A 25,556-nucleotide genomic window follows, 5' to 3' on the forward strand; every position below is an offset into this window, starting at 1 on the left:
CAATGCGCCGCCGCCGTCCTACGTCCCGTGGGCAAGCGCGTCTGCCTCCGCTGCTCGCCTGCTCCTCTACTGCGCGACTGCCTCGGTGCCCTCCACTCACCCTATAGTCTCTTCCGCATGATGGCCGTTGATTTATGTAAAAGAATGATGAGGTGACAGCAGTGGCATTCTTGATGACCAAATCGAGACAACAGGGACTGGGATGGGGTGCCGCCGGTAGCACAAGCTATGTGCTCAAGGCGTTGGCACATTGCCGCGAAATCCACAGGTACAGATGCTCCTAGGGTCCGATTGGTTGCATGTGAAGCGGGTGCACATTATATGTTCATTCTTGTGCTGATGGTTATATTGCTTTTCCTTGCTGATTGATTTCTAATCACGTGGGTCTACTACTGGGAAGTATGATCATGCCAAGTGCCAATTTCGTACTAATGTCTTCATTGGAAAAACCTAAAGATATGTTACATCCCCTCCCGAATGTTTTTTTACTATATTTCGTGGCCTCTTCCAACTTGACATGCCTTTGGCTCTTGTGCTTATAGGTTCATGTGATATATCAAAATTCTTTTTCATCCTTAATAAGATGTAAATGTCTTATAGTTAATCCTTACAATTCAAATGCATATTATATGAGACTTTCCACTACTCCAGCGTATATGCAAGGGATAATGTAATTACTATTTTCTGCCTTTTTATTTATAGCTGCATTGAAATGTATACATTACTGTATGATAATGGGCGGTCCTTTGATCTTAACTGTATTAAAAAATTATTAGCATGTCTGTTGAAAATACCAGTTTTTCAATAATAAACTCTCATCACTGACTTTTGGTTTTCAATCATGTGCAATTACAAGGTGCACGCCTTAATTTGTTCGCGTTCCAAAAAGTTAAGTTCTTACATATGTCTAGACTATATTAATTGGTTGTCTGCTTGTATTTACTATTTTGTGTCTGGTTTTCATCTCTTATATGCATACAATGTAATTTGAACTATCTGAAATTTATAGTGTGTTGCAACAATCTACAAATTTCAACCAATTATATAATTCTTTTCTGAAAATGAACGGGCGCGGCAATGCGCGCCTACATGTTCTAGTAGGCATAATGGTACACGACGCACAACCCCCTCTGTGTTGGGCCGGTCCATTTACTGTTTTTTTGCTTTTCTATTAAACTTCAACAAAAACTGTTGACACCTCTCTGTTCAGAATGTACTGCAGTACCCACTAGGACATCTCGAATGCTTGTAGTTGCACCCAGTTACTCCCTCCGTCCGAGTTTATTAGGCCTCTCAGCATCACAAGCATGTCCTTTTTTATAAGGTCTTGCTTTGGAAAGGTGCATGCATGCAACCATTTCATTGGTTGTATTGAAAGCCATTGTTGTTGGTGCCATGACTGGGAAATTAATACACTTCATGCATATTTTTTTATTGGCTGCATGCATGTGAGAGAGTGCATTGGGAGTGGAATGAAAGAATTAATGGTGAGCAATTTACTACATGTCTTGGTCTAAGAGAAGTTGTCTTTAGGCCTAATAAACCCGGACGGAGGGAGTACTCCAATTTTGCCTTTTATTCTCCCGAGATGGCGGAAGCCCCTGGTTTTGGGAAGCTTCTGGAACCTTTCCCAAACCAGTTTTCCCAGTTCGCTGGTCAGTTTTCGGACGGTTCTTTTTCAATTATTTCTTGTTCTTTTTTTGTTTACTTAAATGTGCAAACTTTTCCCAAATGTGTGATTTTTTTTGAAATCAATGAACTTTTTCCCATAATCCCTGAACTTCTTACAAAAATAGGCGCACTATTTTTAAATTCATGGATATTTTTCAAAATTGATGAAAATTTTCAAAATTCTAAACTTTTTCATAATCATGGAACTTTCTACGCTAGGAAGTTAAGTGTGCTGGTCTAGAGTACATTTCTGCGCTGGTGATGTGGATTGCTGAACAACCGCAAGTAATGATATATAGATTGCTTGTTTACTTCCAAGACCATGTTAGGTGGCTAAGCTGAACAGCCTGGCCGACTAATTGATTAGATTGGCCTAGCTCGCTTGGTCTTGGTCAAGCTTAAAGAAAAAGGAGCATGCATACATAACACGTACTTCCAAAACAATGTTAGTTGGCATACTTATTTTATGGTTGATCTTATGACTTGTTGATGAACTGGTAATGCAGGAAACACATATAGTAGACACTTGAGCAAAATACTGCTACCTAGCTCGCTTGGTCTATAATCCCCTTGCTTGAGTCCTTCCGTAGCTAGTTCCTTGTCGCTCACACCCAGCCTGACGAGATCGGTGAGCGGTAATATATCCATCTCCTCTCTTGAGCAACTAGCAGCCTGACTGAGGCCGGGGCATCTTCTTCTTGCAGGTGAGAGCAATCCTTTGAATGCATACGAATTCATCATCTTCTTGTGCTTGTTTCCTTTTTCATCAATTAGTACCATCTTCTTCGTCCGAAAGCCCAATGGATTGACCTTGTCGACTTACCCTTCAAGGGGGCCGTGTGGAATTAATGGCGGCTAACTGGGAACGACTTCCTGATGACAGAGCTTGGGTTGAGGTAGAGTATATCAACAGCTACGCTGTGTTCATGGGTTATCTGTCCATGGCCATCAAGGGCCTGGGTTTCTTGGTGCTTACTTGGGCTACCGTTGTACTTCTTGGTGGCTTTGTCTCGATGCTGCACAAGAAAGACTTTTGGTGTTTAACGTCCATCACTCTTGTACAGACAGCTGGGTTAGTATACTTCTCTCTCTTTCTTGTTCACTGTATCACTTATGTACATATCTAACTTGAAAAGATGTACAACAGGATATTCGATGTTAGTCTAAATGAAAAACTAGGCTATATGGGTGATGCATTTGGCGGGTTAATGATGGCCATTTTTTCAGGCGTGGCAGGCGAACTGACAAGCTGCGACTGGGGCCCTGTATTGGCTTATGTTTGTCTCATTTTCGTGGCATTTCTTTTACTGTTGGTTCAACTAGTGGTGTTGGCCATAATATTGAGCCCTCTGGCAATTATTTATGTGCTTGGGATATTCATGTCCGGAGTGGTTTCATTGTGGCGTCTGATAGAGCACGATTACGGGGGCAACTCAGATGGAGAAGCATCAAACCTGGCGCCGGCAATGGAAACCTTGTACTACCTTGCTCTGCTCCAGGGTGTCATCTTCTGCTATAGGTTCGTATTGGGTCGCATGGGGAAGAGGTTGCCTAAGGCTATGGGAACTAAAGACTCGGAAGTTCAAGTTGTCCTTCACAACTACTTGTGCGAAACAAGGAGAGGGTGTGAGAAGGACCTGACCTTTGCTGAAGGAAGGAACCTCATCACATATGCTGTAGACAAGATTGGATCCAATTCACCTGTTGATTGCATTTCTGGGGTAAAGATCTTATATGCAGCCATATGCATGGTGGAGAGCCAATATAGTCCGCATGATTTCACTGGGCAGCGCTTATTAATGAAACATTTGGTCTTGTATGCATCATCCTCTCGACATGTACTACCGATACTGCTAGAGACGTTGGATTCAAGAGGCATGCATAATACAGAGAGGAGAAACCAGGCCGCGAAGATAGTGGAGCGACTTGCATTCTGCATTAATTTGGAGCAGTTTCCTCGGGGTATTCAACACATATCTTCCCTAATTGGGACACCTGAACAATACAGTATAGCCGAGCCGTATCCTAGTTCCAAGTATGAATATGAGCAGAATTTGAAACTACAACTTACTCGTTGGCGCCCTTCACCAGCCAATGAATTTGGGGGGGCCTACAAGGAGTTGTTGTTACAAGGCCTATCTATCCTCCGGAATCTTGCCGCCGACGAAATCAACTGCAGAATCATGAGCGAAACTCGAGATCTGGTCTCTAAGATCATGGCGCCTATCACTTGTGACCTACTCGACCACACCACCAAAGATCATGGGACATGGTTCGAAGTAGTAGATCGATCAATGGAAGTGATGAGCCAATTAACCGGTGCTCAAGGAGAAACTGGGGCCAAGCTATGTCGTGAAATATCAAGCTGCACAAAAGCAATCGACACTCTCTGGAGGATTCTTAGTTGTAAAAAGTGTAAAGAAGTGTTGCGGCAAAGAGCCATTTGGATTCTCACACGATTATACAGGGATACCGACGGAATCAACAGATCAGCTGGTTTTGATCTTCTCAAAAAAGAAAATAGTTACTCCAAAGAAGATTTTGTTAGGATGCTAGTGAACATCTTCACTCACAGTAACGAGTATACCAACTCCATCAGAGGATGTGCAGGAGAAGCATTGTCGGAGATATGTTTCCGTGGTGGAATTAGTGATGCCACAGTTGTGATACAAACAAGTGGTGATGTTGTTGATATTCTCACTCAAGTACTTCTAAATACTAAAAAGGATGAGACATGCAAACAAGCAGCAGCTGAGATCCTTGAGCATCTATGTACTCATTACACCAAGGATGATGAATACCTTTGCAAACTCAAGAAAGCAGTCCTCGAGGTAATTAGCCCTTGTTAAATGATGAATAACCTTTGCTTTATTATATGATTGCCAACACACTTGATTTATGACCTCTTTTATTCTATTAAGAATGTTAATTCATTCTCGTCGCAGGTGATTGGAAAAATGTTTTGTTGCGGGGACAAAACACATAATGGCAAAGATATAGAAAGCCAATGTGATGGCACACAAGAAAACAATGAGCAGGACAAAAAGGACGAAGGATTCCAGGTGGATGCACTCTCAAATATGTCAATGAACTTGCTATCGTCATTGTTATCCCTTTGTGGGACTGTCTACGACACGAAGTTGATCACTGATTTGGCTCCTTGGTTGGACACATCTAGCTTTCTAAACAAGCTCAAGGACATAGTACTGGAGAAAAGCGAGCCCGTCATTGAAAACCTGTCGTTGTGCAAGGCTATGACTAAGATGGTTATATTAATGTTGGAATACTACAACAGTAGGTTCTTCAGACAAGAGGACTTCAGGAGCTTGATAGAGACGCTCTCTAGTGCTTCTGAGAACATGCTAAATCTTGACTACTACACGATTTGTTCTTCCGCAAGCAGCTCCAAAACCATATTGAAGCTTGACACGCGCACTCTCGCGTCACTCGTGAGAGAAGTTAAAGAACTGCATGCCATGGTACCATCTACCTCTTTCAGTGGCTGATTGGCAATCAAGTTTAGATACTTACTGTATATATTTGTATTCACTGGTTGGTTTTGTACTGTATGAAGACTCTACATATGCATTGTGTGCTCCATCCATATAACCAGCGGGTCGTTGCATTTTACTGTTATCAGTGTCCTTGTCATGAGAAAATGTTCCGGCAACGTGTCATCCAGTGGCTCTGGTTTTTCCTCCCGTTTCACAAGGAAACTGGTCAAAACCCGGCTGGTTCGATTGGTTCTGTCCGGTCTGATTGCAGGACGGTCCAGTGAGCTTAAAGAACCGTGAGGTCCAGTCCGGGTTTTTAAACTATGCTTGGAAGAGAGCTTTTCTTTGGTGACTTTTTGTATGACCATCTTAGTCTAGAAAGCCATGAGAAGAATGATTAGTTACAGCCCTATCAAACGTCAAAAACAAAACAAAAGAATGTTGCTACAAACACTTGCACATTATCCATTCTCAAGCCGCGGACGGCACAACACAAGTGAGGAAACAAACATTTGCTCAGTTTTCCCCTTTATTGTCCCTCTCCATTATTAATCATAGTAATGTGCTCCTTGCTGAGCTTTATGATTTCCATAGCCATTCTTCCCTCTCCTCTCTGATTGCTTTTCATCGTCTCTTTGCGTTTACCCTATTTTCGTGACTCTCCTCTCTTTCTTCTTCCCGCACCATTATTTTGACCGTTTCAGAATCTTGAGATTTCTTCAATGCATGTGATCCCTCTCCTCACCCTTCCCCTCCTAAATCTTAGAACCCTAATGCCACATGTGCTATGCCGGAAATCCATTTTTTTATCCTATGCCCCAAGGAAAATCAAAGAAGAAGAAAGCCTTGGTATTCTCTACTTGAATTCGGGAAGATTCAGATGCCGAAATCAATAGGAATGGGAAAGCGGAGCGGGCAATAGGGTTATGACTGAGCAATGGGCGACGCTACCTAGTGCCGTCTCGTCAGCTCCTCCACCCTCTTGGGCATCTCCTCCACAGGGATCGCCATGGCCTTGGCTACCTCCTCCATCTTTCCCCTATCAAGGTTGAGGACCGACTCAATCAAGTTCCCGTCGAGGTAATTGTGGGCCCCCATCGTCTTCTTGTCGTTGTAGAATGACCGCCGCTGCTCGTGGCTCAGGCTGCCCAACCCCCTTGATGAACTTAACCAAGAGCTTCCCCAACACGTAGTGGCCGTGGGGCAATGAAGTGATGATGCTGATGACCCTGTTGATCGTGCTGAAGATGACTGTGGGGATCTGGTCCATGTCCCACTCCGGAGGGCGCATCACGAGGGACCCATGCCGGAACCTGTTCACAAATTCCCCGACCACCTCCAGCCTGCCCTTCTAGTCGTCCGTGCATGACGGCATTGTTGTTCTTGCGCACCGTGAAGAGGTTGTAGCTGTTCTCTGCACCGACGTAGGTATCAGAGCATCTCCAGCTGTTCGGCCCCCTAGGGGCTTGAGATAGTGCCGCCTGGGGGCGAATCAGCGATAATTTCGACGTGAGGGCGACTGGGTCCCCAGCCGCCGCACCCAAGTCGGCCTCAGACGCCGTTTTTTGAAACACAAAATCGGCCAAACACGACGCAATTTCATCCAAACTAGACGATTTCATTGATATTTTTACAAAAGAACTTTAAAACAAAATTGTTAAACGCAAACTAAAAACGACTAGGCCCATCTGCCGGCGCCCGCCCGCCTTCTACATGCCGAGGAGCCTGTAGAACTAGGTGTAGTCGCTGCCGCCGTAGTTGTTGCCGCCGTGCTGGGTGCCGCCGCCGTCCCTGCTGCACCCCTGGCCAGCGTCGCCGACGCGCAGGGGGTTGGACGGCCCAGGCGCATCCTCGTCGTCGTTGTTGAGGGAGACCACGCCGCCCTCCTCGCGTCCCCGGCGCCGAGCGGTGATCTCTTCGAAGGCCCGGCGCTGGCGCTCCATCTGCTCGTGGACGTAGTCCGCCTTCGCCCACTTGAGGGCGGTCTAGTTGTCGGCGACCATGGCCTCGTGCTCCTTCTTTACGGGAGCAAACTCGGCTCGGTCTTCGGCCGGACGAGGCGGTAGGAAGAAGGAGAGGGGTGGCCGCCCTCGTTGATGACAAGGGCGCCGCCGCGGGTGCGGCGCCCCAGTGGCGTCTCCTGCGTCTCCAGCATGACAGGGCGAAGCCCCGGCGAGCCGGAGGACAGAGAGCCAGAGCCCGACGATGACGATGTCGCCATCTCCATTCGTCGCGACGTTCAGGAGCTGTCGTGGCGGCGAGAGAAGGAGGGGGCGCCGGATACTCCAGGCGCGGCGTGTTGCCGGTCTCGATGTGCTCGAGGATGGCCTCGAGTGTGCGGCCTGGGACGCCCCACTATCGGCGCCTCCCCTCGGAGTTGTGGTGGTCGTGGGGCTCGACGCCGTTGGTGGGGGCGATCTGCTCCTCGTGGCACCGCTCGAAGTACGCCGTCCACATCGTGTTGGTGTCGGGGGCGTACCTCGGCTGGTTCTGCTGTGGCTCCGGCAGCGAAGATCGGATGAGCGCGATCTCGGCTCGCCGGGCCGCTCCGGTCGGCGCGGGCGGCACCGAGACGCCACCGGCGCCGAGCATCCAGGTGCCCAGCACCCCACATGTCCGGGGGCGCCGGTAGTCAGCCTCGTAGAGGAGGCGCGCCTCATCCTCATGCAGATGGCGGTGGCCGAAGCCGTTCGCCACTACGCCGTCGCCCGGGAAGTGCTCAGCCATTGAGACATCGGCGTGGGAAGAGGGCGAGAGAGAGAGAGGCGTCGGCGGCAAGAGGTAGAGGGAAGGGCGTCGGTGGCGAGAACTTGTGCGTTCACCGGCGAGGGAAGACGACTTTTACAGCCGCAGATGGGTGGTGGGAGAGCTGCCGCCGTGTGCCGCGTGGCAGGAGCGGGCGGGACGCTCGTCGCCACGCCTTCACTGCGCCGCTCGTGAGGCATCAATGGAAGGCTGATCTGCGCGGCAGCTTTGACATTGATTCTCGCAAGAAATGAGGCAATGAGTGAGGGCAACGAGGCGGCGAGTCGCTGATTCAACGGACCCACTCTTTTTCGCGCCAAAAAACGATTCCCCCGGCGCCCCCAGCGCGCCGGGTTCGGTCTGAGTTCGTCGACGCCAGTTTCGGGTCTAACCGATGAAAAAAAGGGATTCTGAGGACGCGACTGGACCTTTTTTCAGCGGCGGCGCTAAAAAGGGTCTTGGAGGACCTGTTGGGGCCGCGGCTGGAGATGCTCTCACCATCGATCACCTCAACTGCTGTCATCCAGCTCACATGGTAATCCTTTGCAAGCTCTTCGATTAATCAACCTTATCAGAATATAGCTTCAACAATGCCCCCACATTAGCTCTTCTCTGAATGGATCATGCAGCGACGAGCCCGAACCTGACCCACTCAATCCCGCCTGCCTACAAGTACATCCCGGTGTCGCTCAACCTGCTACGCTCTCTCCCTCCGGCACGCCGGCCGATCTCCATGAGCAGCCCCCTGCTGCTGTCTGACACTGCTATATTCTTGTACTCCTTGGTCATCCATCAGATTGCTTGTGTTCATTCTAAAAGAGCGAGCTCGTTTTCATTTACGGAAGAAAACATAAGGACATCGATCCTAAAAAAATGGAAAAAGAAAACATCAGGATATCACACGGTATCTTATTCCGGAAGCACGTGCAAGACAAGATAGATCATGAATGTACCCATGTATATTATCTTTATCTTTACCTAATAATAAAGCAAATTAGGTTTTTTTCGTCCGTCATGCCATTTTTCAGAAAAGTTCCTTTATTTCAAAGAATTCAACCCGCAGTCTTGTTTTAAGTTAAAATGAATCGTTATTTTTGTATTTTACACAAAAGTCCTTGTCTTTTCTTAAAATCAATCCGCCGTCCGGATTTAAGTCACACCCGAACCGTTATTTTACATTTTTAGAAACCCCCCTGATGTTTTAGATAATTTATCCGCGGATCATATTTAGGTCAAACAAATGCTTTTTAAAATCGTCCATATCTTTTAAACCGTAACTCTGATTTAAACATGTTATATATGAAATTTGATTAAAAAATATGTAGAATATGAATATGAGAATATTTTTACCTGTTAAGTATTTTAATATTATTTTAGAATATATTTGAGTCAAACCAAATGATTTTCTAAATTATTTGTATCTTTTAAACCGTAACTTCGATTTTAACATATTATATATGAAATTTTATTAGAAAAATGTGTGAAATCTAAATATGATGTTAATTTTATCTGTTAAATATTTTTAAAATATTGTTATGGAAGCAAACTTATAATTTATAGCGCAAGATTCATTTTTTTTCATACCGGCGGCGATCCAGATTGCAAATATACACCCCACTATAACCATATACGGAAAAGAAACCATTGATAACTACACATGCATACCTCTGAAAAATGTCGCAGGGGAAAACAACAGATTTCTCATCGCAAGAGTGGGAGAAAGCGAGCGAGAGAGAGGGAAGAGAGTGGGAGAGAGAGAGAGACGCCTTAGGATTAACCATATTCAACACACGTTTTTTGTTGTTTTGTGTGAACACCGAGGCCATCGACGGCGAGGGTGAGGAGGATAAGCGGCAACACAAATATGATACCTCACAAAAATAAAGGAGATGGACCTATTGTGGTCTTGAGTGATGGTTGTTGAGTTAAGAGCGTGTGTTATGTTTTCTTTTCCGTTGCAACGCATGGGCTCTTCTGCTAGTAGGTGATAAACATCACGCATCTAAAAGAGCACAACATAAATTGCACAATCCACTTCATGTTTTGAACTGTCCTCAGCTAGGAAATGTACACACATTTACAGATAAAGCACTCCACCATAACTGAAGAGATGTTTCACATGTTAATTGAAGAGTACTTCACATTCAGACCCGAGAGTACCGGTACAGTGGTGGCAGTGTCGTACCCATAGTAGCCGGCTGGCTGGCCATGAGTCCCGCGTCCGCACGCCGTCGCTGCACTCGCCGCCGGCGTCCTTGCACGGCGGCCGCCTCTCCCGCACTCAACAATACGCGGGCGGCGGCGCGGCCCAAGTCCAGCGCCGAGGACGGAACGGAGAGGGAGGAGGAGGAGGAGGAGGAAGAAGCCTCCCCATTCTCGTGGGGGCCGGCATACGGATCACACAGATCTTTTTTTCTGAAGGGGCTGATCCATGGGAGCTCCTATACGCCGCACGTTGTGGCAAAATGACGTCGCTTCGCACAGGATACACAGCGAGTGGGCCGGCCCATGGCAGACAGGTGCGGGTCCTTATCAAGCGCGATGGGAAGCCACGCTGGTACTGTAGCAAAAATAAGAGAAATAACGAGAGGGAAATCGAACTCCAGACCTCGCAGAAATGAAGTGCTCCCAATAGCCATCTGAGATAAAAATCCTTCGTGAATAATTCGCAGCGCTAATATCTAAGAACTAGCCATTTTTAAAAGGTGTTGAATTCTGGCAAAATGTTTCAAAGTTCCAACATTTTTTGAACATTGTGAACAAATTTTGAAATTCAATATTGTCTAGAAAAAGAACATTTTCGAAATTGTTCACATTATTCAAATCCCGAACATATTTTCCAATTGTGAACACTTTTTTGAACATGCGATTATTTATTTAACAATGTGAACAAAATTTCAATTTTCCTTTTTGTAAAAGCGAACAAATTTTGAAAAAAGTGATCATTTCTTGAAAATTTGGAAACCCCTTGTGCAATTTTGAAACGTGAATATTTTTTGAGATTCTCAAACGATTTTTCACCCGTGAACAAAATTTGAAAACAGGAACATTTTTTGGGATTCAAAAACTTTAAAACCACAAATATTTTTGGAAAACTCCTGAGCATATTTTGAATGTGAACAAATTTCAGTAAAAAGTGAACATCGCGAACATTTTTTAAACATTGCAAACAAATTTTTTAAACTCCGCAACATGTGGCAAATAGGAAATTCCGAGAAGGTTCCCCAAAACCGGATGGCTGAAGCGATTAAACGGGCCGGCCCAAGTTGATCTCTCGGTGGATGTACCTGTGCGAAAGGTCGACAACTTGCCGCAGAATGCGGCGAATAGGGTTTTCCCTGATCCATCGATCCATGCGAGAAGAGAGAAGAAAGGCTTCGGCACGGCCCGAATGGAACGCAGCCCAGGGCCACGCCCATTGAGCGCGTGGTGCTGGCGGGCCGAAAGGCGGCCCGCTCGACCGGCGTCCAGCGCCGTGAAAACGAAGGGGAGAGGGGAGCCCAGCCCCAGCCGCAGCGCATCTCCCCCCTCCTGTCTCTCTCTCCCAGCACCGCTGCACAGAGCCCAGAACCCTCCTCCTCCTCCTCCTCCTCCGGCGGCGGCGGCGGCGGCGGGCGGCGAGGGGAGATGAGCACGTGGAACTACGTCGTCACGGCGCACAAGCCCACCAGCGTCAGCCACTCCTGCGTCGGCAACTTCACCGGCCCCCACCAGCTCAACCTCATCGTCGCGTAAGCCACCCTCCCCGAATCCCCTCCCCTCCCCTCCCGTCCATTAGGTAGGGTTCACCTCCCGCCCGGCCGTCCCCGCGCGCCCCCGCTGCCCCGCGTCCGTGCTCGCGCGGCCTAGGGTTTTGCTCCCGGTCGGAGCCGCTCGCGCGTGCGCGTGCCTGATTTGTTCTGCCGCTAGGGATTCCTCTCCGGCGAGCCGTCCGGGAGGATCTGGAGCCATGGGTGACTAAGTGTACTGTACGGCCCTAGGCCGCAGCGCGGTGTTCTGTAGGTCTCGCCCGTCGGGCCGGAGCAAAATGGCGCCTTTAGATAGGATGACGTGTCTGCACCCTCACCACACGTAGGTACCCTGATAGACAGGAAATTTGACAGAGCTCATATGTGTCTGAATGCAGCAATCGATAATGTGTTCAGGGAACTACAGTATTTCATAAGCTGCACACTTGTGGTTCCGTAGCTAGATGCCATCGTTTTTCTCTTTAATTATTATTATGCCGGGTTCCCGCCAAATCCCACTGCTAAACGCGTTTGCTCACCATCAACTTTCAGGAAATGCACCCGCATCGAGATCCACCTGCTCACGCCGCAGGGCCTTCAGGTAACCGACAGCCGCCGTATCTGTCGCCCACCTCTCTGTTTCTTTCTTCGCTTACACAATAATCTGCCTTTTCCGCAAGACCGTGACACTTGTTTTGTTGCCAGCCTATGCTTGACGTGCCCATATATGGGAGGATCGCGACGATCGAGCTCTTCCGGCCTCACGTGAGTCAACGCCCCGTACCGTCAAAGGCTGCTTCTTTTTTTATTTGTGCGGTGCGATGTTTCTGTCGGAATGATTCCCTAACTGTTTCCCCTGTTTCAGAATGAGGCCCAGGACTTCCTCTTCATCGCCACGGAGAGGTACAAGTTCTGCGTCCTGCAGTGGGACGCAGAAAAATCAGAGCTTCTCACCAGGTATGGACTCTTTATGCCCCTGGTTTTGTTTTGCAAGGCGGGTGCGTAAATTGGCATGCGTCTGCGGGATAATATTGGTGTTTTAGAGCCAGGAAATTGGATAGTCCAATGGTTCTGGTTGACTGTCATGCAATTTTGTGTATCACGAGTCCCACACACTGTCATCAAGGTGATACCTTTTCATCCAGGCAGGCCAGGGAGGTTGCCATGGTCGATTACCTATTTACTGTACTTAGCAATCAGTCTTCTTTACAGCGCTAGCTGTTAGGCAGGGTGGCTGTAATGGCTGGCTTGTAATATCTTTGGATAATTAGTACCAGCCAGCTCTGGGTCCTTCGGGACTCTTCTTTTGTTCAAAAAGGAAAAACTGTAACAAGGGAAGGGGAATTAATTTTGACTTTATTGGTGTGTATCCACAGGATAATATTGGTGTTTTAGAACTAGAAAATTGGATAGTCCATTGGTTCTGGTTGACTGTCATGCAATTTTGTGTATCACGAGTCCCGCACAATGTCATCAAGGTGATACCTTTTCATCAAGGCAGGCCAGGGAGGTTGCCATAGTTGATTACCTATTTGCCGTACACAGGGAGCAGTCTTTACAGCACTAGCTGCTAGGCAGGATAGCTGTAATGGCTGGGTTGTAATATCTTTGGATAATTAATACCAGCTCTGGGTCCTTCTGGACACTTCATTTGTTGAAAAAGGAAAAACCGTAACAAGGGAAGGGAAAATAATATTGACTTTATTTTGGGTATAGAAGACTGCTCTCTGCTTAACTGTGTAGATGGCCTCATGTATTCTCCTTATTGCTCTTATCTACAAAGTTTTGATTTTTTGTTCAAACATAGGACCATACAAGGACCCGAAATAAAGTCTTCTGTACAGTGCTAGCAGTTGACTGGGTTGGTTAGACAGGTGTGTCGGGCGTGTCTAATTCGAGTAGGCGGTGGCCTGTTTAAATGGTGGTAGAGACACAGATTGAGAGGGAAAGCTAACTTTAGTTGCCGCTGGCTGTCGCTGTCAGCAGGTCTGTTGCCAGCATGACAGGTGATGATAGGTGGCATAGACGTATGTTGGGCAGGGTTACCTTTGTTTACTTTTCTGCGCCTTTCTGGTTCAAATGGGCACCTTGATGGCCTTTTCTTTTTCATACGATCCCAGAAAAGGATCGGGTTCCACCATCAAAGGATAACGGAACAATAACAAAAGAAAGCATCTTGGTGCAAAGCAAAAACCATTGTTGAGGAAATCGTTAACTGGTAGCTGCTCGGTCGGCTGGTGAGTAGGGGATTAATAGGCTAATCGGCAAGTTAATCGGCCATTTAATCAATTAATCGGACGATTTATCGGGTAATCGGCTACTCGGGGACCCTATGAGTAGGGATTAATCGGCAAGTTAACTGGTTAATCGGATGAATTCTTGAACAGGGGCAAAAACTAAAACAAGGTTCACAAATCGCTGCCACATATATCCGCTAACTGAAAAGAATTAAAGAACAACCCTGAGAGCACATTTCAAGTTTTATCCTAGGCCAGTTCCATGGAAGAATTAGCCGCCAAAGCCCAGAAAACTTCCATTGCATCGCCATATTTCAATCTTCCTCCATAACTCCTGCTTCCGATTCATCTGCCTCATTGTCTGCTGCAGTCCTTGCTTCGATCCTCATTGTATTCATCTTCCAAAAGTAAGCCTCCACCCCCTTTCTGCTAGCTGTTTCACAGTGCAGCTTGTATCATTGCAAATTGCAAACAAATCAGGATATTGATCTTTCAAGGGTTTTTATCAACACACCAGGTATCAACCCAGAAGTTTGTTTGCTGGCCATTACCAATCATCATATCTCCCTTAGTATACAACTGTTTGATCTTCAGCAAATCAGCTCAGCAAGGTGAACTATTGATAGAGCCATTTACCAGACTGGCACCATTCTTTACTTTCCAGATTCCACCTATCATATTTTAGAAATATTATATTTTCTTCTAACTATATCCTGCCACATACCTTCCTTACTTTCCAGATTCCACCACCATTTACAAAGTAGGCTGACATTAATTTTTTCCAGATTGTGTATGCCAAGCCCCCCTTTCTTCTTAGGTCTACAAATCACAGGCCATGTACCTGATGATCTTGTGCCCGCATAGCGTTTTGTTAAAAACAGGGTGCACATTTTCACTGCATGTTACTTTCTGAGAGTTATTAGCATGCTTTCATACGGGAGTATAATTTGTTTGGATTATGTAGATCCATGGGAGATGTTTCTGATCGCATTGGCCGCCCTACGGACAATGGACAGGTACTGTACTCAAAGCTTCAAGTTTGAACTCTACTTCTGGTTTTGAAATGATATTAATTTATGCCTTATTTGAACTTCCCATTTACTGTATCAGTTTATAGCATTCCGTATCTACTAAAGAGAGTGATGCACTCTGTCTCTTAATTTAAGCTGGAGCGATAATGCTACCGGTGGCCTTTTTACTTGTAATGCAGATTGGGATCATCGACCCTGACTGTAGACTTATTGGCCTTCATCTCTATGATGGATTGTTTAAGGTAAGCCCAGCCTGCTACTTATATTTTCATGTCTTTTGCTCATTCATTCCTGGAGTCAAGCTTCACATTTCCTATCCTTCAATGAATCCTTGTGTGGCAGGTTATACCATTCGACAACAAAGGACAGCTGAAGGAAGCTTTCAATATCAGGTACCAGTATGGCATGAATAACTGAATGACATTGCAGATTAAACCATTCATTTAGTGATATAGTCCAGACATTTATGTGGTACACTGTAGTCTGCAACTAGATTATTGATGTGCATGGTCATGCTTTTGCCCGGTAGCTCCATGAGTTTGAATTTTTATGAGATCTTGTTTCTTTTGTCAGAGGCAAACATAATGTACACAAAATCATGCTTTGTTCCGATTTCTCAGTGTTATATTTTTGTTGCTTGATCTGCTATTGGTTCAGAAAAATGCGTCAATGATCTTGGTTCTGTATTACTTTGTCTTTACAATGCTTGTTGGTCAAGTCAAATCTTAAAGTTTCTCGAGCAGCATAGAAAGTCGTACCGATATTTGCATGCTTATTTCTGTCCTAAAGTAACTAGTAGATGGATAGCACACTTGTTAAAAGTTAATGATAGAGTTAATGCTTCATTAATGATGTTCTTTGTTTAGCCATTTGATCCGATTAACTTAGATGTGTTTACATCACTCTGCCTTATATTTAGCGTCTTTTTTCTCGTTATGTCAGACTAGAAGAACTTCAAGTATTGGACATCAAGTTCCTGTATGGCTGTCTCAGACCTACGATAGTTGTGCTCTACCAGGTTTGCTCAAAACTTCTGCATTTCTTTACATCATTTCTACTATTAAAATCAAAATCAAAATCAAGCAGGACAGAGTATTGAACTAAATTAATTGATATGGTTTGCCCTTTTACTCAAGTGGAAAAAATATGGTGTATTCGTTTATGCATTTAATCCATGTTTTTTACCCTTTAAAATGTAATCAGTTTGCAACTTGCAGTGCTTTACGCTGCTTATACATGGTATACCATAGGTTACTGGTGAATGTTTGTACCTTTGAGTTTCTAGATTAATTGATAATGTTATCCAGTGATTTTTTTATGTCCATATTTTTAATTTTTAGTCTCGACATGTCGATGCAATTCAATACTACTGAGATGATTACTTGTTTCTTTTTTGAAATAAAACAGAACTGACTTGCTCTTCATTGTTCCATTCCTCGCTGTAAAACTAAGTTACCCCTATAGAAACTCTTGGACTGGTTTTTTACTTTTAACATCACAAGCTGTGCCATTTATCTACTGAAATAATCTAACTATTATCTTTTGGGCACTGACTGAACATACCTTCTCTTTATTGCTGTTGTGCGCAATCTTTTCACTTTTAAGTTTTGTACCTTTGTAATTCTTCTACAAATAATTTGACCACTAGCGTGATAGTAACAGATCTTGATGACTTGTATTTTCTGTACTTACATGTCAGGATAACAAAGATGCCAGGCATGTTAAGACATATGAAGTTGCACTGAAGGAGAAAGACTTTGTTGAGGGTCCTTGGTCACAGAACAATTTAGACAACGGAGCTGGTCTTTTAATACCTGTACCAGCTCCACTCGGCGGTGTCATAATTATTGGCGAGGAGACAATAGTTTACTGCAATGCTAATTCTACATTTAAAGCTATACCAATCAAACAGGTAATACTTACATCTCTTCATTTTTCTTGTATTCTAGTCACATGATCTATCTGTACAGTGATGTAATTATTTACCCTTGATCTTCTATTTCTTGCCAGTCCATCACAAGAGCTTATGGAAGGGTTGACCCAGATGGCTCTCGCTATTTACTTGGTGATAATTCAGGCATTTTGCATTTACTTGTCCTTACCCAGGAACGAGAAAGGTACTAGCCTTTGCACTATTTTGGAACTAAAAGAATCTTTGATTTACTACTTACAAGTTCTCTCTTTTCATGTGTTCGTTACATTTTAGGGTAACTGGTTTGAAAATTGAGCATTTGGGAGAGACTTCAGTTGCATCGTCAATATCGTATCTTGATAATGGTGTTGTCTATGTTGGTTCTCGATTTGGTGATTCACAGGTGGGTCAGTAGCAAAGTTACAAGCTACCACTACTCTTGCTTCTTACTCCATGCTAGAGAAGCAACTTGTGTCTTCTTTGGTGCCATGCAGCAATTGAATATCCATGCTATTTTTTCACTGCTCCATGTTAGATGAAAAATCTTGCATCTCCATTGGTAACTTGTACTCGTGCTTATGTCAAATTGTTTGAAGCTACTCTCCCACCCTCACCTCCCTAAAAGTAAAAGTAAACCAACCAGTAACAACTAACAGGCAGTGCACCCACAGAATTGTATGCCTGCATGTGCAATAAAATGTGTGCACTTACTGGCAAGAAAGTTTCAGTCATCTGTTGTGTAGTTCTTCAGAATTGAAATTTGCACTAAATGATTTGTTGGTCTTGACAGCTGGTAAAGCTGAATCTCCAACCTGATGCAACTGGTTCATTCGTCGAAATCCTTGAACGGTATGTGAATCTTGGACCCATTGTGGACTTCTGCGTGGTTGACCTTGATAGGCAAGGGCAAGGTCAGGTGGTCACTTGTTCAGGAGCATTCAAAGATGGTTCCATTCGAGTGGTTCGTAATGGTATAGGGATTAATGAGCAGGTATTGAATTGTGCATAATCAATTTTTTGCAAGGAAGTTAACAGTACTCTGACATGTCCTATAATTTACTCTAGAAAGCTGATCTGTATATCTTCTCCTGTGCAAGTAGGCTTCAGTAGAGCTGCAAGGCATCAAGGGATTATGGTCACTGAAGTCTTCCTTCAGTGATCTGTATGACATGTATCTGGTGGTGAGCTTTATAAGTGAGACTCGGTTCTTGGCTATGAACATGGAAGATGAATTAGAAGAAATTGAGATAGAAGGGTTTGATGCACAAATCCAGACTTTGTTCTGCCAAAATGCCATCAATGATATGCTTATACAGGTGCCTTTTCTAATGAAATATTTGATTTCTCTGCCTTTCTTGATAAACCACAACTGTATTATTGTGTATCCCAGTAAAAACATCTGGGTGCTAGGGAAGTTAAAGAAACAGCAGATGGGAATTGATTATAATCCTGTGTAATGAATGGAAAAGTACTGTGGATGATTTCAGTATTTTTTTGGTCAAGTTTTATGTCCCCGGTTTCCTATTAGCATCTTATGAGCTATTCTCAATGACAGGTTACTGCTAATTCTGTCCGGTTAGTCAGTTGCACTTCTCGGGAGCTAGTGGATCAATGGAATGCACCAGAAGGATTTTCAGTCAATGTTGCATCAGCTAATGCCAGTCAGGTGGGTATCTTCATGGGACCCCTCCTTTCTCTTTGGGCATATTGCCAATGATGACCAGCTTATTAGACATGTCTGTGACAGAATATACAACTTGGGGTATTCATGTTTTAATTCTTCGTCAATACACATAGTCATAGTCAACAAATAGAAATTGACCAAACTACACTGAGAAGTGTTCTTTTTAGTGAAAAGGAGAGGTTTAGAGACATGAATCATAAGCAAGAGAAGGGAGGGGAACTAATCACTCATCAGAGGGTTTACTGTTGATATACCGATCCACTTTCATCACTGCTGCTCCTTGTGTGTATGCATTTCAGTTCTTTCTTCATTTTGTATTGTTAATTAATTAATAACTTTGTTTCTTGACTACCAAAGTCAAAATCTTTGTATTATTTCATTTTACCTATGAAACAATGCCTGAAGTGTCATTTAGGCCTCTTGTGGCTGGACCTGCGGAACACTTGTTCATTATTAGGTAGATATATGCTAGCATGCTCTGCTTCACAATGCTAAATACATGATTTGAATTCACATTTATATTAGCTTTCTGCTGTAACTTTAAATAACACATTTTGTGTTTGCAGGTCCTGTTGGCGACCGGTGGTGGCCATCTTGTTTACCTAGAGATTAGGGATGCTAAGCTGGTTGAAGTGAAACATGCACAGCTAGAACATGAGATTTCTTGTGTTGATTTGAACCCAGTAGGGGAGAATCCACAGTATAGCTCTCTGGCTGCTATTGGGATGTGGACTGATATAAGTGTCAGCATATTTTCACTTCCTGACCTTGAATTAATCAGGAAGGAAAATTTAGGTGGAGAAATTGTTCCTCGGTCAGTTCTGATGTGTACCTTGGAAGGGGTATGTTGTTGACCTCATGTTTCATCATAAAAATATAAAGCTAATTTAAGGGGCTGTTTGGTTCTAGGCCTAGTATTGCCACACTTTGCCACATATTTTTGCCAACCTTGCCTAAGCTTAGTTCATCAAAATGAGAGCCACAAGTTGGCAAGCCTAAGGGAATCTTGCCACACTTTTTGTGTGTATGCCATGTGGGGCTCAAGTGTGGCTTGCCTAAGGTGTGGCTTGAACCAAACACTCATCTAAGTTAGTCAAACTTGCCTAACCTTAGGTGTGGCAACCTTTGGCAAAGTTAGTCACAAACCAAACAGCCCCTAAGTTACAAATGTTGTTGACGGTTAATTTTCTTTTTCAGATTTCATATTTGCTTTGTGCTCTTGGAGATGGTCACCTTTTCAGTTTTCTACTGAATGCAAGCACAGGTGAACTAACCGATAGAAAGAAGGTTTCTCTTGGTACCCAGCCAATTAGCCTTCGTACATTCTCATCAAAGGGCACAACCCATGTGTTTGCTTCGTCTGATAGACCAACTGTTATCTACAGTAGCAATAAAAAGCTGCTGTACAGCAATGTCAATCTGAAAGAAGTTAATCATATGTGTCCTTTCAATACGGCTGCTTTTCCTGACAGGTATCTCTCTTTCTCTCTGAGAATGGCTGTTTTTTTTTGTTTGGTACTTCCATATTTAGCTCTTAATGCTTGTATGCCAGCAGAATCAATATATTTGAATCAACCTTTGATTACAATGATGAAACCTGACATATTCTGTGCTGAAAACAATAGTGCTAATAATTCTCTTTTCATTTTCTCATACGATATGTTCTTCTTTCGACTTGTTTACGCCATCTCCATTTGTTCTTGATGCATAGAAGCCAATGTTATGATTATCATTTGACACTTAAGTTTCTTATATGTTACAATAACAACAAAGCCTTTAATCCCAAACAAGTTGGGGTAGGTTTAGTTTCTTAGATATTACACTGTACAAAATTATATGGTGTAAAACAAATGGCTGCTAATTCTAACCTGTTCTACTTGATGCTATGGGCTTTTCACATGTTCCTTGTGTTCCATTCCATGAATTTCTTGGCAGCAGTTACTTTGAAACAATATGATGATTGTCTTAAACCCGCTGTTAAGTTGGTTTCTTTTGTGTATATCATTCACAGCCTTGCAATTGCTAAAGAAGGTGAACTTTCAATTGGAACTATTGATGATATCCAGAAGCTTCATATCCGCACGATTCCGTTGAATGAACAAGCACGGCGCATTTGCCATCAGGAACAGTCCAGGACACTGGCGTTCTGCAGTTTTAAGTATACCCAGAATAGCATGGAGGAGAGCGAGGCGCATTTCATTCGTCTGATGGATCATCAAACATTTGAGTTTCTGTCCACACATCCTCTTGATCAATACGAATGTGGTTGCTCCATGATTAGCTGCTCATTCTCTGATGATAATAACTTCTATTACTGTGTGGGAACAGCATATGTTCTACCTGAGGAGAATGAACCGACAAAGGTAATAACTAGAAGGGCTTGGCGTTACTTTGTTGGTTACGTGTTCAATTTACTACCTCTTGTAGCTTCTGTGGTAATATCTTCATTGATTTTCCCTGCACATAGTGCTTACGTGACTGCATCTTGGTGTAGGGCCGGATCCTTGTATTTGCAGTTGAAGATGGAAGGTTGCAATTAATTGTAGAGAAAGAAACAAAAGGAGCTGTCTATTCCCTAAATGCATTCAATGGGAAATTGTTGGCAGCTATCAACCAGAAGATTCAGTTATACAAGTGGATGACGCGGGAGGATGGTTCCCATGAGTTGCAGTCTGAATGTGGCCATCATGGGCACATTCTCGCCCTGTATACCCAAACCCGTGGTGATTTCATCGTAGTCGGAGACCTGATGAAATCGATATCCTTGCTTGTGTACAAGGTAAGCATTGGCTGTTTGACATCTACTGCTCATAACACTGGTTCCAATTTGTATATCAGTCTCTTCATCAGGCCAATGACCAGTGTCTCATTTTCTTGAGCAGCATGAGGAGAGTGCGATTGAAGAGCTCGCTAGGGACTACAATGCGAACTGGATGACTGCAGTTGAGATGATTGACGATGACATCTATGTTGGTGCAGAGAACAGCTACAACCTTTTCACTGTGCGCAAGAACAGCGACGCGGCCACAGACGAGGAGAGGGGCAGGCTGGAGGTAGTCGGGGAGTACCACCTCGGAGAGTTTGTGAACAGGTTCCGGCATGGCTCGCTGGTGATGCGCCTCCCCGACTCTGAGATGGGCCAGATCCCCACGGTCATCTTTGGCACCATCAACGGGGTCATTGGCATCATCGCCTCCCTGCCCCACGACCACTATGTGTTCCTGGAGAAGCTCCAGACAACCCTGGTCAAGTTCATCAAGGGTGTGGGCAGCCTGAGCCACGAGCAGTGGCGGTCGTTCCACAACGACAAGAAGACGTCGGAGGCTCGCAACTTCTTGGACGGCGACCTGATCGAGTCGTTCCTCGACCTCAACAGGTCCAAGATGGAGGAGGTGGCCAAGGCCATGGCAGTCCCTGTTGAGGAGCTGTCCAAGCGGGTAGAGGAGCTGATGAGACTGCACTAGGTGGTAGCGCCGGGCCATGTATATCCTGTTTTATTTGTTCGTTTTCGCTGTGTTGTAAACCGTTGGCTGCTCGAGAATGATCCTCTGCAAGTGTTTGTAGCAACATCCCTTCTCTGTGATAAGATTGTAACTTTATCTGTGCTGATGTAGAACTTTAGTGGTGAATCTCTCTTGTTGAAATGGTATCAAGAAAGTTTGGCACAATTACTAGGTGAACGTAGACGGTGATAACCATCTGGAAATGCAAAGCTTTGGACTTGAGGTTTCTGATTAAGATACTGACACAACAGCACAGGACATTTTGTCTCACTGATCACAAATATAAATACGGAGAGCACTGATAATATTTTTTGACAATGCATATATAATCTCCATACACCAGTGAATAAAATTGGCAATGCATATCTTCATACCACGTCACACAACCAACCCAGTGAATGAATAAAAAGTACCTAAACTTGATGGCAAATCAGCCACTCAAAGATGTAGATGGTGCCATGGCATGCAATTCTTTCGCTTCTCTCACGAGGGACACTAGGGTACGCCTGCCAAGCTTTGATCCGGTTTCGGAGCTGCTGGCGGAAGAGCAAACAATGGAGTAGTCGAGATCTAGCATCTTCTTGGAAGCACTAGATAGTACCTCTATCAAGCTCCCAAAGTTGTCTTCTTTGAAGAACCCGCCACTCTAGTATTTCAGCATTGAAATGACCATATTACCGGCCGCCTTGCACACTGACAGGTTTTCGACGGTGGGGCCACTTCTTTTCACTACCATGTCCCTCAGATTATTTAGAAAGCTAGATGCATCCAGCTGAGGACGCAAATCAATGACCGACGACGTGTTGTAGACCGTCCCGCAAAGGCATAACAATGATGAAAGCAAGTTCGGTGACATAGTTGAGAGTGTGTTTACTTGGAATCCCTGGGCATCCTTGTTCGGCTCATTGTTTTCTTGTGTGCCATCACATTGGCTCTCTATGTCTTCTCCATTATGTGTTCCGTCTCCACAACAAAGTATTTTTCCAATCACCTGCGACGAGAATAAACTAACACTCTTAATTAGACTAAAACAGGCCCTAAATCAAGTGTGTTTGAAGTAATTAACTAATAAAAGAAAGGCTATTCATCATTTGATGACAAGGACTAATTACCTTGAGGATTGCTTTCTTAAGTTTGTGAAGGTATTCATCATCCTTGGTGTAATGGGTACATAGACACTCAAGAATTTCAGCCGATGCTTGTCTGCACGTCTCGTTTTCTTCATGTAAAAGTACTTGAGTGAGACTATCAATAACATCACCACTTGTTTGTATGATAATCGTGGCATCACTAATTCCGCCAAGGAAACATATATTTGACAGCGCTTCTCCCGCGTATCCTCTGATGGAGCTGCTATACTCATTATCCTGAGTGAAGATGTTGACTAGCATCCTAACAAAGTCTTCTCCGCAACAACTATTTTCTTTTTTGAGAAGATGAAAATCAAATGATCCGCTGATTCCAGTAGTATCCGTGTACAATCGCGTGAGAATCCAAATGGCTCTTTGCCGCAACTCTTCTTTGCACTTTTTACAGCTAAGAATCCTCCGGAGAGTTCTGATTGCTTCTCCGCAGCTTGAGATTTCACGGCGTAGCTTGGACCCGGTTTCTCCTTGAGCACCGCTTAAATGGCTCATCACTTCCATCGATCGGCCTACTACTTCGCACCACGTACCATGATCATCGGTGGTGTGGTCGAGTAGGTCACAAGTGACAGGTGCCATGATCTTGGAGACCAGATCTCGGGTGTTGCTCATGATTCTGCAATTGTTTTCGTCGGCGGCAAGGTTCCGGAGGATAGACAGGCCTTGTAGCAACAACTCCTTGTAGGCCTTCCCAAGTTCGCCGGCTGGTGAGGGACGCCCACGAGTAACCTGCAGTTTCAGATGCTGCTCGTATCCATCCTTGGATCTGGGATATGGCTCGGCTATACTATATTGTTCAAACGTCCCGATCAAGGAAGATATGTGTTGAATACTCCGAGGAAACTGCTCCAAATTAATGTAGAATGCAAGTCGCTCCACTATCATCGCGGCTTGAATTCTACCCCTTCTGTCATGTAGGCCTCTTGAATCTAGCATCTCTAGCAGTTTCGGCAGTACATTCCGAGAGGATGATGTAGACAAGACAAGATGTTTTATCAGCATGCGCTGCCCATGGACATTGGACCAATCATTCTTGCTCTCCACCATGCATACGGCTGCGTATAGGATCTTTACCCCGGAAATGCTGTCAACAGGTGAATTGGAACCAATCTTGTCTACAGCATATGTGACGAGGTTCCTTCCTTGGGTAAATGTCGGGTCCTTCTCACATCCTCTCCTTGTTTTACGCAAGTAGTTGTAAAGTACTGCTTGAACTTCCGAGTCTTCGGTGACCAGAGTCTTAGAAAACTTCTTCTCCGTGAGAGTCAACAAAAACCTATAGCAGAAGAGCACGCCCTGGAGCAGAGCAAGGCAGTACAAGATCTGCATTGCTGGTGCTAGGTTTGATGCTTTTTCATCTGAGTTGCCCCCGTGATCGTGCTCTACCAGACGCCACAATGAGATCACCCCGGACATGAATATCCCAAGCACATATATAATTGCCAAAGGGCTTAATATTAAGGCCAACACCATTACTTGAACCAACACTAAAAGAATTACCGAGAAAAAGAGAAGAAAAGACAACAAATCTTGGGTGCAACTCTTGCTAGGCGCATCATAGGGTACAATGCCAAACGAAATGGCCGCCAAGAACCCAAGGAGCGCATCCTCCATATAGCCTAGTTTCTCATTCAGAGTAACATCAAAAATCCTGTTGTACATCTTTTTGAATCAGATATGTACATATAAGTGGCAGGACGAAATAAGTGAGAGAGGAGTACTAACCCAGCTGTTTGTACAAGGGTGATGAACGCCGCACACCAAAAGTCCTCCTTATGTAGCTCAGACACGAAACCACCAAGAAGTACAACAGTGGTCCAAGTAAGCACCAGGAAACCCAAGCCACTGATGGCCATGGAGATAACCCACCCACACGGCGTAGCCATTGATAAGATATTCCTGGTCTCCCATTAATTCCACCCCCCTGAGAGCCAGTCGATCAGGTCAATCCGACGGGCTTTCAGGCGAAGAAGATGCTAGTACTGAAAAACAGAACAAGAAGATGATGAGATGATATGCAGCCAAGGGATTGATCGATCAGACTGCTAGCTTCTCGAGAAAGGAGAGGAGATGAGTGGGCCACAAGGACCTAGTTGAAGGGCTCAAGCAAAGGGGATATGCTTATGTTTGATTTTGTGTAAAATCAAAGAAGAGGATTGATTATATATGGACAACCTTTCGTTTCAGCTGGCTGATGACTACTCGTAGTAGCGCTCGGTGGCCACGTGATCCCGCTCCCATCGGACGGCTTTGCAATATCTTATCTGCTAGTTTCATTGACCATCCTTGTTCCACTCATTTGGTCCCATCGGATGAAAGCTGGAGAGTGGAGAGATCGTAACCAGGGCCAGCGGACACCTACTGCGACCGGACCTAGCTGTAGAAAAACAATAGGATGCAACACAC

The 25,556-nt window shown here is 44.7% G+C and overlaps 3 protein-coding genes across 8 annotated transcripts; 2 read left to right on the forward strand and 1 right to left on the reverse strand.

The window, feature by feature from the left end:
* The first annotated feature begins 2,000 nt into the window (after nucleotides 1-2,000).
* LOC123183190 (uncharacterized) lies at nucleotides 2,001-5,310 on the forward strand. 4 transcript variants are annotated; one of them, XM_044595941.1, is made up of 4 exons: nucleotides 2,001-2,375; nucleotides 2,503-2,743; nucleotides 2,819-4,502; nucleotides 4,617-5,310. In XM_044595941.1, the coding sequence occupies exons 2-4, from the start codon at nucleotides 2,520-2,522 to the stop codon at nucleotides 5,175-5,177; spliced, it is 2,469 nt and encodes an 822-aa protein (XP_044451876.1). In that variant the 5' UTR covers nucleotides 2,001-2,375; nucleotides 2,503-2,519; the 3' UTR covers nucleotides 5,178-5,310. The 4 variants fall into 4 exon arrangements, with proteins under 4 accessions (XP_044451876.1, XP_044451887.1, XP_044451894.1 ...); XM_044595952.1 differs by having other exon boundaries at nucleotides 2,555-2,743; XM_044595959.1 differs by having other exon boundaries at nucleotides 2,555-2,743; nucleotides 2,899-4,502.
* Nucleotides 5,311-11,422: 6,112 nt separating this feature from the next.
* LOC123070718 (DNA damage-binding protein 1) lies at nucleotides 11,423-22,170 on the forward strand. The gene is made up of 19 exons (XM_044494018.1): nucleotides 11,423-11,641; nucleotides 12,191-12,239; nucleotides 12,344-12,403; nucleotides 12,504-12,595; nucleotides 14,840-14,891; nucleotides 15,086-15,148; nucleotides 15,249-15,298; nucleotides 15,849-15,924; nucleotides 16,606-16,818; nucleotides 16,917-17,023; nucleotides 17,113-17,221; nucleotides 17,609-17,809; nucleotides 17,919-18,134; nucleotides 18,374-18,484; nucleotides 19,069-19,344; nucleotides 19,700-19,974; nucleotides 20,514-20,865; nucleotides 20,997-21,281; nucleotides 21,385-22,170. Exons 1-19 carry the CDS (start codon nucleotides 11,538-11,540, stop codon nucleotides 21,964-21,966), a joined length of 3,273 nt encoding a protein of 1,090 aa, XP_044349953.1. The 5' UTR covers nucleotides 11,423-11,537; the 3' UTR covers nucleotides 21,967-22,170.
* A 69-nt stretch (nucleotides 22,171-22,239) lies between these two features.
* LOC123070725 (uncharacterized) lies at nucleotides 22,240-25,298 on the reverse strand. 3 transcript variants are annotated; one of them, XM_044494036.1, is made up of 4 exons: nucleotides 25,240-25,298; nucleotides 24,876-25,132; nucleotides 23,118-24,801; nucleotides 22,240-22,996 (listed from the first exon to the last, which is right to left on the reverse strand). In XM_044494036.1, the coding sequence occupies exons 2-4, from the start codon at nucleotides 25,034-25,036 to the stop codon at nucleotides 22,652-22,654; spliced, it is 2,190 nt and encodes a 729-aa protein (XP_044349971.1). In that variant the 5' UTR covers nucleotides 25,037-25,132; nucleotides 25,240-25,298; the 3' UTR covers nucleotides 22,240-22,651. The 3 variants fall into 3 exon arrangements, with proteins under 3 accessions (XP_044349971.1, XP_044349964.1, XP_044349981.1); XM_044494029.1 differs by having other exon boundaries at nucleotides 24,876-25,270; XM_044494046.1 differs by having other exon boundaries at nucleotides 22,660-23,012; nucleotides 24,876-25,270.
* Nucleotides 25,299-25,556: the final 258 nt, after the last annotated feature.

The sequence above is a fragment of the Triticum aestivum genome, chromosome 1A, assembly GCF_018294505.1.
Source record: "Triticum aestivum cultivar Chinese Spring chromosome 1A, IWGSC CS RefSeq v2.1, whole genome shotgun sequence".
Lineage (NCBI taxonomy): Eukaryota > Viridiplantae > Streptophyta > Magnoliopsida > Poales > Poaceae > Triticum > Triticum aestivum.